Here is a 13,313-nt window from a genome sequence, read left to right as displayed (position 1 = left end):
GTGAGGTCTGTGAAGAGTGACAAAATTCCCTAGGCACATACAAACAATTGTGCAAGTACACACACATTCAGACACACCACCTGCTCCATTTGCTATAATAGGTGTAAATGAATTAGATTTTGATGCTCTTTCGGCCTGGTGTTGAAAGTAAATGTCACTCTAATGGTGAGGCGTCTGTTTGTACAAGCCACTGATGATAGAGAGAGACAGAAAGACTGAAGCTGGGAGCTAGAAGAAAGGCGAATGGATTATAAGTGGATTTCAAAGAAGGTTACAGACAAGGATGGAGTGAAAAAGGTATAGAGGATAAAATGGTAGGAGCACATATTCACTTTTAGATGGATAAATGAGTTGTTTGCATTTATGGCTTAGCCCATTGCCCCAATAATGGCACTTCAATTATTGATTTGCCACTTACCAGATTACTGCAAGGATAAGAGACAGTGAGGAGAGATGTAAGGGTGGGGACAGAGCCATCGCTCATTCTCCAGCAAGGACACAAAGATTTCTAAAAAATTGCATAGAATCTACACTATGCAATCTAAAGTATGCTTCAACTTGCAGTGAATATCCACGTCAATATTTATGAACACAGACAACAGAACAACCCCTTGCAGCCTTTTAAAGACATGTGATTGAAAGATCAATAAATATTAAGACAGTGACAAATATGAGGATATATAAACAATGTTACAAAGACAAAAGGGAACAGTAACAAATGAGGAAAGCAGAGGCATAATTTTATAAGAAAATAACTGAATAAAAAAAATACACTGAAGATTTGTATAAAGGTGAGGGGAAATAGCTGTAAAGTTATCCTGTTTGAAAGATCAATGAAGTCTGCATAAAGCTTATTTATGATGCTGCATCTGTGTACCATAGATGCACAGATGGTGCATATGCTAAAAAGTGAGTTGGACATGGAAAGGGACAACATCAGCAAACAGGAGCAAAGCTTAAAGTATCAAAAACAATATGAAAAGCATGGAGAGTGGCCACTTCTGCTCTTTAGCTGTGTCCCAAAACGTAGGCTGCATCCTTCGGAGGACCCGGCCTTTGCGGCCTACGTGGGCCGGGTCCTTCGAAGACCAAGAAGGCCGGAAGTGCGAGGCTGTGAAATGGGACAGTCTAACCTTCAGATTTGCGTCACCGCTGTGTCGGTGGAGTTTAACAAACTCGGCCGTCTGCTCATTGCTATCTAAAATATAACAGGACACTGGCGTAAATTCTTGACCGTCAGTTTAATCAGTTTTCTGTTTGACATTTATTCAGCTGTGTGAAAATCCCGGAGGAACCCACCCGATGGATTAATAAAGTTTTATTGAATCTAATAATCTAATAACTTTGATCTCAGCCAAACCGATTTACTCCGGAAGCAATAAAACACCAAAAAAGGCCAAACAATTAAATTTTTAAGTTATCCGAGTGACTTATATATCGTGTTTAACCTGAATAGCGAAAGACGGCAGGGTCTGAAAACAATGAAGCCGGGAGTCCACTGCTCTCGCAGAGTGACCATTGAACCTCCGGCTAGATATCGAGCGGGTGGGTAACAGACGTCTACGAAATCGTCGGAGCACTTTTGCAAATATGCGATGTCTTGATAAACCAAGCAGATATTTGAAGTTTACACAGCTACTTTCTTGCCTGAAAATATGTTTAAAAAAAGTTTATTTTGTGACCCAGAAAGAGTAATATTAAAACTTAGTAGCGGCCGCCAGTGTTGGAAACTGAAATTGGCTGGGCCGCGCTATGAATTCTGGGATATGGTGGGCCACCAAGGACACACCCGACCCACAAATGTGACAAATGTGTCCTTCAAATTCGGAGAAATGAAGGACACATTTGTCGGCCGCATTTGAAGGAGTCGACGAATTGGGACGGCCTTCGTCGCCTGGCTGTGACGCAATCGGCCTTCAAATGCGGCCTCCGAAGGATGCAGCCTACATTTTGGGACACAGCTTGAAATTGGCTTGGACAGCCTTCATCGTCTGGCTGTGACGTAATGCGGCCCCCGAACGATGCAGCCTACGTTTTGGGACACAGCTTTTGTATGTTGCCATGTCTCTATAGCTAGCAGAAGGACAAACGATAGCACAAGGAGGAGTCTGCCCACAGACAGTTTTTTGTGACACTGCCCCCAAGTGACAGTACACTACCACAACATATTGGTCCGCAAAATCTGTCCATTAGCCCTGCATTGAACCAATGCAAAAACATAGAAATACCTTAAGGAAATATTTGCAACCACTTTCAACTTAAAGATCAGTAAATCACAAAACCATCAAGAAGAAGACAAGATTCATGTCCTTTGTAGAACTTTATTTTTGCTCATAGTCTGGCTTGTTTTCATGAGGCGCTTACTTTTGTTTCCCTCGTTTATTCTTTTTGTTTTTACTTGCTGTTCAGTTAGGTTTGGACATAAAAACTTGGCTGGGTTTAGGAACAGAATATGGCTTGGCTTAGAATAATTTAAAAAGTTAACCTGGCATGTTGAAAGATAATGCTAAAATCTGTCCAGTGCATATGATGCCAAGGTTTCCACCCGAGCGTAGGTGGGAGTGAGTTTGGACTCAGTTATTTCCATGCAGTATCATAATTCTGTGTTTGCAGTTGACAAGAAATTTAAACTTATATGCCTATTTTAAGTTGTTAAAATAATTAAATATATATCAGCCTTTTAAGAAGCAAATAAGCATGAAGAACTGGGGGATTTGAAGGGCAAATGAGGCTTAACCTAAAAGGTGATGCAAAGGCAAATGGCAGGGCCCGGTTGGGACATTGAAGCATTGAACATATGGGTTTGCCTCTTTGTATGTGTGTTCATAGTGTTTTCTTTAAGTGATAAACTTAACAATAATGAAAATTATGCTATTTTATATTGTAGCATATTTTGTCATAACTATAAAGCCTGTCTACATCAAATATTATGTTTTTTTATTGTTTCTTTGCTCATTTCTTTTCTTCTTTCCAGTGTCTCTCACTCTCCATGCAGTCTTACTTAACTCTTAACTCACATATTAAAATACTGCTTTATCTCCCTCCTTACTTAGTTGAAAGGAGAAAGAGGAAACTACAATGATCGCAATGAATAAAGGGTTTCTCTCAGTTTAAAGCTGCTTTTAATGATATGCAGAATCTAACAAGTCTCTAGTAAATGATAACAAGTAAGAGTGTGGGAGGCTTGTGTTCTGAGTATTTTCCTTTGGGCCCCACAGACAACAGAGGTCGCAATTTGTCATTCTACATGTGAGATTGTTTCTTATTTTTAGCCAGCAGCCTACACGCTTCACAACCATTTTTATGCCCTTTTAAAGGAGTGACTCTCTTGTCACCCCTTGCAAACAGTGGAAAGTCAGTGACACATAGAAAGCATATTCTCTCACACATTTGATTTTTTTTCTTTTACACATATGCAGTTTGGTGAAACATTGTCCTCTTTTTACACAAGCCAGTTTCTTGTTAAATAAGAGTTGCCCAATAATATCATCGAAGGAAAGTGCTCTACTTCTCTGAAACATGAACTATAATAAAACCTTTGACAATTACAAAACTGTAGCCATTTTATGCAGAAAAATACTGAAGTACTAAAAAAACCATTAAAGAATCTTCTACTGTACACTTGTCACTGTGGTGTATCTCTGTGAGAGTGCAGCAACCTGCATGTTAACTAGCCAGATTTTATTATTGCTGAGCTGTATGACTCACCTTTGATATTTATCTAAGAACCTCCTTGTGTCCCATGTTTTCTCCCTCACACTCATACACATATAGATCACCATATAGGAGCTGCCAAATTCTTAGACCCCACAATCTTAACATTTTGGCAGCTTTTGATTGTACATTGTACTGGAACTGTCGTTTCCCTACACAGGTAAATCATAATCTTTTATTTTATGCCATGACAGGCTGAACTACAAAAAAAGTAACATAAATAATTCAACAAATATGATGTTAAATATGTCAAATATAATTTGAGTCAATCAAATCTTAAGTTAAGCTCCTGTTAAATCAGAATATATCCTTAAAATGATCTTCTATGATATTTTCATACATTAAATACAAATTGTTTTGATTATTTTTTTATACCTGTCATTAATTCATAGACTTAAAATGGCTAACCAATCAGAGTTAATAATATAATTTTTTAGTGTAATTTAGTACAAAAAACAATTAACCACTATATTAAAATAATATAATACTTCTCTTAGTGTTAAGTATCATTATTTACAATATTTTGAATGTGATCACATTACAGTGCAGATGCATAGCAGCACCAGGGGTTAAATACTTTGCTCAAAGGCACTTCAGCCGCTGACAGACACAGTCGCGGCGTCTGCTGCCCTTTGATGTAGACTGCTTTTGAAAAGTAAAAGTGAAATCTCAAACTCTCAGCAGTATTTGTGAAAACAGCTGGTCTCATGCGGCAATATGTGCTGGAACGTTTGTTGCACTGAGTTGACCCAGTTATTTTGATGTACGTGTAAGCGTTCGAGTGTGCTTATGTGTGCGTGTTGACACGGTAGACCGATTCATCAGTTTTTGTCACGTTAACAGATTGACCTCACACCTGGGAAACAATGTGTGAAATGATGGCTGTGTGCACTTGTTTTTGTGTGTCATAGTGTGTCTGTGTTTGCTATGACATTTGTGACCGAATGAAAACATCATTGTCGGTGTCTTAGCGATATTTCATTGTATCAAAATAGCTTTTTATAGGCGTCTGGGGCATCCATTTTGTTTGTGTTTTGTTTGGATGACATTGTTCCATATGTGTGAATATACAACGATAGGTGGATGCCGACCCAACTCTCTGGAGTGGGGCCTCAGGGGTTCTACTTCATTCCTCGGGTGCTCAATTAGATTGGGATAAAGTGTGTTTGGAAGCCAGGTCAACTCTTTGCGTCTAGTGCTTCGTGAGCAGTTTTTTCAGTGTTGTGGGACACACTGGTGCGTCACGTTTCTAACTAATATCCACAAGAAAGTCAGGACACAAGATTTCCCAGCAAAATGTAGTAAAATAATAAATTCGTTTAACCTGTGAAGGTCTTTAATATTGTGCCTTTTGTGTTTGTGGATACATTGTAACACTTCTGCTTCCTTCACACAGAGAGTTGTCATAGTGAGAGAAGTTTCTGGGTAACAGACATCACACGTATTGCTTGAGTGTCAGACTGACTCAAGTCTGCTTTAAAAAACAAACAAACAACAAAAAAAGCAGATAAACAAAAGTACCTGTGGAAGGAGCTTTACAGAGCATCAAAGGACAAAAAAAGGAGTATAGAGAGAGTGTGTTTATGTGTGAGTTTGTGTGAATAAGAAATGTAATCAGAGCCAGTTCGCTGTGGAAAGACCTGTTTAGAAACCCAGGCTAGATTAATTTTGCATGCACGCAGGCAGCGTACACACACAAACCGTCATTTAACTTCAGCAGTGAGACACACACCTCAGCTGTCAGGCAGGCCCACATCAAATTACCGTAACTTCAACAATATCAATACACACAGGCACACATAAACCATCACATTAACCATCATACTCTCAGACTTCCACAGTGCCGGAGTGGATTAGTTCCATTGAGTTGAAATGGATGAAATGTTTTGAGGCATCAGTCGTTTTCAGGCACCTCTGTATGTGTATTTGTGTTATTCAAGATCAGAATTCAGATAAGATTAAGGTTATGGTAATCTTCAAGGAATTAAAGTCAGTGACAGTAAACGTCAGTGTCCTTTGTGTATGGGTTTGCCCTGCCATTACAATCTATTGTCTTCACATCATTTCACTGCCTTTAAAATCAAGTATTTGAGTTATAAAGTATGAATTTCTCTCATGAAAATTATATTTGTGAATTGGAATCTTAGGAGGTGAAATCGAGCAAACAAATCTTTCTAATGGTTCTGTTAGGCTGCTAGAACTAGCTCTCACATTGTGACTGTACTTCAGTCAGCCAAGAGATAGCAAAGCCTTTCAATTTAGACTGTTAGGTCAAATTACACACCGAGCAGAAAGTGGGCAATCACTTTTAAAATAATTCTTTCTTTGCAGTAGAGCTGGGCGATAGAACGATAACGATATGTATCGCGATATAACTTTTACTCGATAGAGAAATTAAGCTATCGCGATAGACCTCGCCGCTCTTGTCCTCTTAAAATAAAAAAATAAAAAATAAAATAAAAAAAAAAGGTCAGCCAATCCAAACTAAGTAGCGCAGAGCCGAACCAATCACAGCCGCAGCGTCACGTCGCGTGACTTGTTAGGTACAGCACAAGTGCCAAGCCGCACGTGTGTTTGTTTGGGAAGCAGCCAGCAGGTAATGGAGCCAGCGCATAATGGAGGACATGAGTGTGCCGACTAGAAAAATCAACCGAGCGTGACCGAAGAGAAAACAGATGACGGTTCCAATGCCGGAGAGATTGTCGAACGGAAGAGCCATAGAAGTTCCGTAGTGTGAAGGTGTTTCGGCTATTTCAAGTCTGACAAAAAACAGAGTAGCGTGCACTGTAAATTGTGCCGAAAGCAAGTCTGGAAATACAATAAACTGGTGCATGCGTCACACTGTGCGCCACGTTATTGTTTCGGTGAAATGAATTTCTACAATACTGTTACTGTTAATTCTACTCTCTGCAGTGTTTAAATGCTTACATATACACACAGTTACTGTCCCTCCACACATACGACTCGGTTCTGCTTCTATGCCGCAGCTTTGTTTACTTTTTCCCACCGAGGCTTCTAGACTTCTGATTGGCCAACATTTCTGCACGGTTAGGAATCTAGCTCCACCTGCTGCTTTGGCATGTTCATAGCAGCGTTTTCTTTCATTTCTGCCTTTATGTGTGGACGGGATTATTTTTTAAAACGAAAACGGAAAATCTCCGTTTTCAAAAATACCCGTGTACGTGTGGACGTAGCCTCAGTCTCTGACTGGAAGCGCTAATTCGTCATTCGGCTTTTGTCAGACTAAAGTAACTGTTAAAACTGTTTGAAAAGCTCAGCTATACTACAAGGAGAGATTGAGAATTTCCTTTTAGTTCTCAGTTTATTTGATATTGACAAAAGTTAGTCAGTTTTGTCTGTTCTTCTGTAAAACAAACTAAGATTTATTTTTAGAATTAATATTTTGTTTCTAAGTGGAATTGACAATTTAGTCTGTTTCGTTTGTTCTATTTTGAAACTTAAACGCTTTAGCGGCTGCCTTTTGTGTAGTTTGCAATATTTGCCTTTATTTATCTGAAAAAGTCTCATGTTCCTTAAGTACATCTACCCTGTTGAACTTATTATGGGAAATAAATATTTAAATAAAAACAAGCTGCTGATTATTTCACATTTTACTTGTGAGCAACGGCACATTTAAATCTTACAAATATAGTTATTTGGCTTATATCGTGATAGATATCGTTATCGCCTGAAATGAAAAAAACATATCGTGATATGAAAAAATCTCATATCGCCCAGCTCTACTTTGCAGCTTCTTCAATCTGGGAAGCACTGCTGTGCCAGTACTGACTTTCAGTTTGTCCAGACACCATCACATTTGCCTCTTTCCTTCACATTACTGTTTCTTTTCTTCCTTTTTAGATAAAACATAGATATCATCTTCATATCTTGAGTCTGCATGAGTTTTCTTTTCCCCCACATTTGGGATGCGAATGTATGTGACCGGTCTTTAGCAGCATACATAAAAATGATTAGGTGAAGCGACAACGTCAACTCTGGCCACTATAGTAAAGATGGAGGGGCAACATATTAATTTCCTCAAACTACTTTAAATTCATTGAAGAGAAGGCATCAACTTGTTGGAATACGTAATTAAACACTAATTGATGCATATTTATGAGTACAATATTGTTTTTTTCTTCTTCTAAATAACCTAAAGAAATGACTCACTGTATTTTTAAGCTCCCATATTTCTTCGTACTTTGATTCAGAACATTTTCATACATGCACAAGAACTCACGTTAGAAATGCACAGTCACATCTGCTTGATTCAGTATCTCTTCTTTCCCTTTTCTTGCCAGTATCCTAGTCACTTCAAACTCTCAGTCCACCTGATGGCAGTCAGCCAAATGGAGGAGGCCAACCCATAAAAGCTCCATCCTGCTCCATAAAGCACTGACTAAAACACACTTAAACAACGAGCCAACAGAGAAAATGTGTTTTACGTCTTAGTTCAGAACCCCAGGGTGTGGATACATTAAGACATTGATATACAGTTCTGGTGAATTAAAGACCCTGAGGTTTTTTGTTTTTTTTTTTTGCTTTATCAAGCATCTGGCGAATGTCACACAAAGCTAGTCAACTGTGTCCCAGCGTTTTAGTATTTAGAAATTAATTGTGTGTTCAACAGAAATTAGCCTACAAAGTCATGTTGCAGCATGTTTCTGTCATTGCTACATTTACAGGATAAATCCATCAAGAAGATGTTTATTTGTGCAGCAAAAGTAATAGTGGTACGACAACTGGGTTGACCTTTTTAATGTGCTTAAACAAAAACAAAACAAGTCTAAATGAATAACCAAGTAATTCTCAGGGTTACAGCTGGTTTACTTTGTGGATATTTGTGCTGCAGCCTAAATGCAGTGGTACACATAACAAGATGTTAATGACACCTTGAAAATTATTTGAATGGTATGGAGCAAAGCAACCAAAAGAACCAGTTATCAGAAGTGGCAGATTAAGTCTGAATTCCGCATACCCTGGAAAATGTTTTTCACACAGTATTGACTTAGGGCTGTTCGATATAACGATATATATCGGATGACGATATAAAAATGTCTATCGTTTCTTTTTACGCTATCGTTTGTTTCGTGGTGTCGCAAAATAAACAGTTTACGGCAATATTTTTTCATCGTTTTGAGGGTCACTGTAGTGGCTATATTAATTTCTTAACGTTCTCTCTTTCTCTTTCTCATATATTTTATATAACCACACTATGGAGGGACAAGCGCCTGTTTTTATGCGTTGTGGTTAGCAACAACGACGGTAACAGCATCGGGTGTCCGCTTGTTTATGTTCCACATAAACCTTTCACAATAAAGCTCAAGATCCTGTTGAGACTTTTCAAACTAAACTGAATCACGTGAAAGAGCAGATTATTTACGGATGAGAATTAAATGGCCTTTACAACTTATGTCTAAAAATGTATAGTTTCATGCATCGGTTAAAAAACTCGACTCCAGCTACATGACGCGCAGCTGGAAACACTTCCCGCAAGACGAGCTGCCTGAGATTCACAGAATTTACAGAAAATGTTACATTTTTGTGATTTATATCGTTATCGGGACGATAGAATTCTTATATCGGGATATGAGATTTTGGTCATATCGCACAGTCCTAATATTGACCAACTTTGTTAGGTTCAATGAAAGACTCATTATTGATAATGGAACAACAGCTATTTCATTAGTGTCATTTTTGTATTTTTGTTTCTGTAGGTTCGTTCATGGTGGTGAACGCTTCAGGCCGGGCATCAGGTCAGAAGGCTCACTTGTACATGCCCACCCTGAAGGAGAATGACACCCACTGCATCGACTTTCTTTACTCTCTATCCAGCCGGGATGGAGCCAGCCCAGGCACACTCAATGTCTATGTCAAGGTGTGTGTTCAGTGTGTGTGTGAATGACAGGGCGGGAGCGGGTAGATTGACATATGAAGGGCTTGATGAAACTTGAACATGTACACAAACAAACACACCTCTGTTCTCTGTTAGGAGGGATGAAGTTAGCCCTCCGGCACTAAATATCTATCTGTGTGTGTGTGTGTGTGTGTGTGTGTGTGTGTGTGTGTGTGTGTGTGTGTGTGTGTGTGTGTGGCTGTGTCTGTCTGTCTGTCTGTGTGTGTGTCTGAGAGAGAGAAAGTAAGAGAGAGAAAGGGAGAAAGAGAATAAGTGATAGGTAGGTAAACAGAAAGTCATCATCTATTCCCTTTTAGCAGGGATCAAGTTAGCTGTAGTATAGGCTGCTAGATAGCAGAGCTCTTGATTTTTATGTAGTTTGTGGACTTTTAGAAAGAAGGTATTATTTTCAGCTTGCTTCTATTAATGGACTCAAAAGCTGATTACGAATACCAACCATTAAAGTAAGCTAACAGTAAACATTAGGAGTAGCTGCCATGGGATAGAACAGTAGTAGGTATGGACTTGCAAGAATGAATTTTTTATGTTAAAGTACGAATGCACTCATGGGCACCTGAGTAGAATTAAGAAGAAGCTATGGATGGTGAATGGAGATATGAAAAGACAGAGTAAAGAGGGAAACTGGAGAAATATAAAGCTGTGTGGAAGGCATACAAAGAAAAGAAATGGCATGAAGACACTGATGAAGGTATGGAAACGAGTAAGGAAGGTGAAATGCTACAGCTTTATTATACAGAAGCATGGTGAAAAACCCATCAAAAAAATTTGAGGATTTGGCTTTGAAAACAGTTCATGAGTGAAACGACTTTATGAGTAATGTGTCTAAATGTGAAATAAAAATGGAACATCATTGTCAATAATGGTAGATACAGCTGATAAAGTTAGTAATCCTGGAAATTATGTGTTTTCCTTTATACAGCTCTACATATTCAGCTGTCTCCATACTATGACGTCTATAACTTCTATAGTTCTATGACTGCAGACGTTTGTGCAATTGATTCAGACACAGCTTAAAATGCAAAACTATTCACAGTAAAATGTAATATGTCAGGTTATAATGGGAAACAGCATGTTACTGTTGGATTCAGTAGTTTTCTTACTGCAGTTTGTTAGTTTTACCCTTTTCTTCGTTTTATCCACTAACTCTGCTTTAATTAAACCGTGCCTCTTTTTCTCTCCCTGCCTGCAGGTGAATGGAGGTGCTCAGGGTAACCCAGTGTGGAATGCCTCTGATACTGTCACTGAAGGTTGGGTGAAAGCTGAATTGGCTATTTCTACATTCTGGCCCAACTCCTATCAGGTACTACAAATGCACACAAGTCCTCTGGACATACTCTCACAGACATTGTTTAGGTACTGTACTGCTTAGATGCACATAAATAACAACAAATATGTCATCATCCAAAAACACGTGGATCTAACTGTAGGTTGAGCACAAAAGGTACATTTCATGACAGTCATTCTTTAATGACTTTCTCTGTTGTGTACGTGTGTGTGTGTGTGTATTGGTCGGTTTAAGGTACAGAGACATACCCTGCTGTGTTATTTTATGAGGCTCCACAAAAGCAACTCTGTTGTACCTAATGACTGAGCTGTGCTCAGTAAATGCAGGCACCCCTGTGTCTCACACAGATACAAGGCACAATGGTAATCAAAGTGAATTAAATGTCAGTGTGTCTCTGTGCATGTTTCCTTCCCTAATAAAGAGTCACCACCTGGGGGGGAAATAGCACTCAGTACAGTACAGAGTGCTGGAGGCCACTGAGGGCAGAAACAAGTTTTAAAGACAATTTAGTTCCTCTTTTGAATTGTTTAACTGTTCTAGATCAATAATTTGTTTGTTATTGGAATATCATATCAACATAGAGTGCTAGATATTTGAATATTCAGATATTCCCCAGTGGGAATGCATCGAAAAATAAAAAAAAAATTCTGACAAAATCTCACTAGAAAAATATTAGAGACACAAAACTGTAAATAGTGAACAACATGTATGCTTATCAGGGTCAAATCAGCACCAGCCTTTGTTTATATAGCGAAACAAATATGTGCAATCAATCAAAGTTGGGAATAGAAATCCCAATTTCACACAGTGACATGCTATTACACAAATCAAAATAATGTTGTAAATGCTTATAATTTCAAATTAAATTCAGTTTACCAACACTGTAAACAACATTGTCAAACTGTTGCTAATACAGCAAAGCTTTAGCAGTGACTGTGACTTTTAGAAACTTGATATGTATGCCAAAAGGGATTTATTTTTGAAGTAACAGAGGAGAGTAAAGACTTCCCAGAAGTCTTAAGTATTCAGAGTGAGTCGCAGCTGATACTGCTGAGAATCCTGACAAGTACAGCACAGAGGTGTGTGTGTGTGTGTGTAGCGTGCGTAGTGTGTATGAGTCTATATATGTGTGGGTCAGGAGTGCATGGCCCCTTGACAGCCCTGCTGACACCCTGTTCTCATCCTGAGAGTTTGCATAAACTCTGTTGGAAAATATAAGGGACTGTCCTGTTGGGAGAGTAAAATGAGAAAGACACAAAAGAGCAATTAAAAATAGGAAGGAAAAATAGAGGAAAATGCGAAAATATAGAGAAAATATGGGATGGTGGAAAAGTCTGAAAAGTACAACATAGATAAAGCGTGGAAGAAAACAGGAGGAAAAGTAGAGGAGGTTTAAATGAAGAAGAGAGGAAGAAGGCAGAGGAGAGGCAGCATATGTGCTTGGCATAAGGATGGAGACAGAAGGGATGAAGTGAAAAGAGGAATAGTTGCTGACTTTTAGTGGAAAACTCCCCTGGGGTTCCCATATGAGCTTCATAGGGATGTCAAGATGTTCCAGTTTGTGAAAGAAAGTTCTTATTTTTGAATTTCATTATAATGCTTGCATTTCTTTCATTCTTTCTTCCTTTCTTCTGTCTGGTCTAAGGTAATATTTGAAGCCGTTTCAGTCCAAGGCCACCCAGGTTTCATCGCCATTGATGACATACGAGTTCTGGCTCACCCATGCCGTAAGTGGGAGAGATTGTGAATGTGTTGTGATGGTTGACCCTGCACAACTGTAGCCCTGCTGAGCATCATCTGTTTTATAGATGTCGCACACTTACACACACAAAAACACAGCATAAAGGACAGATTGTGAGGGTCGCAGACAGATTGTAGAGAGCAAGGAAGAAGGTCCAGACCCAGGGTCTTCATCACTCAAATGTGACAAAAACACTTTGCTTCACAAAACTCTGGACTGCTTATTGCCACAGTCTGAGGTCTACTTACTGCGCCCTGCCTTCTCAGTATTCTGCAACTCCTGACATTCTCCTTCTGCTCCTATTAACTGTTTATGTTGTTTCAGGAATCAAAGTTTTACACTCAGTTTTACGTCTATTTTATAGATAGGAATCAAATCATACTTAGTCATCATATTAGAGCAGTATAGCTAAATTAATTGATAAATGATATTGCATTCATTTTGAAAGGATTATAAATGAAAATGAAAAGTATTTTATTTTTAATCACTCCACTAGTATTATCTTTGTATTTTATCTATGTTCGGTCTGTCCACCGTGGTTCTCTTGCTGATCCTCTCCTCAGCCCTTCTTTCTATCTGCCTTGTATCTTTCCTTTGAACAGCCGACGCAAAACAATCAGTTCACCTTTGCAAGCCACTAATCGTATTATTCAAAA

General features: G+C 38.8%; 1 protein-coding gene across 12 annotated transcripts in view; it reads left to right on the top strand.

Moving 5' to 3' along the window:
• The window catches only part of ptprt (protein tyrosine phosphatase receptor type T), a 333,988-nt gene that overhangs the window by 68,862 nt on the left and 251,813 nt on the right, over nt 1–13,313 (top strand). For all 12 annotated transcript variants that reach the window (XM_085274701.1, XM_085274699.1, XM_085274700.1 and 9 more), the window contains exons 3-5: nt 9,432–9,592; nt 10,821–10,931; nt 12,562–12,643. In XM_085274701.1, coding sequence (XP_085130827.1) covers nt 9,432–9,592; nt 10,821–10,931; nt 12,562–12,643 — 354 coding nt within the window. The remainder of the gene's footprint in view (nt 1–9,431; nt 9,593–10,820; nt 10,932–12,561; nt 12,644–13,313) is intronic.

The sequence above is a fragment of the Mchenga conophoros genome, linkage group LG5, assembly GCF_057382185.1.
Source record: "Mchenga conophoros isolate Kocher_MC1m ecotype Shallow Benthic linkage group LG5, M_conophoros_male_GT1.1, whole genome shotgun sequence".
Lineage (NCBI taxonomy): Eukaryota > Metazoa > Chordata > Actinopteri > Cichliformes > Cichlidae > Mchenga > Mchenga conophoros.
This window is presented reverse-complemented; position numbering and strand designations above follow the sequence as displayed.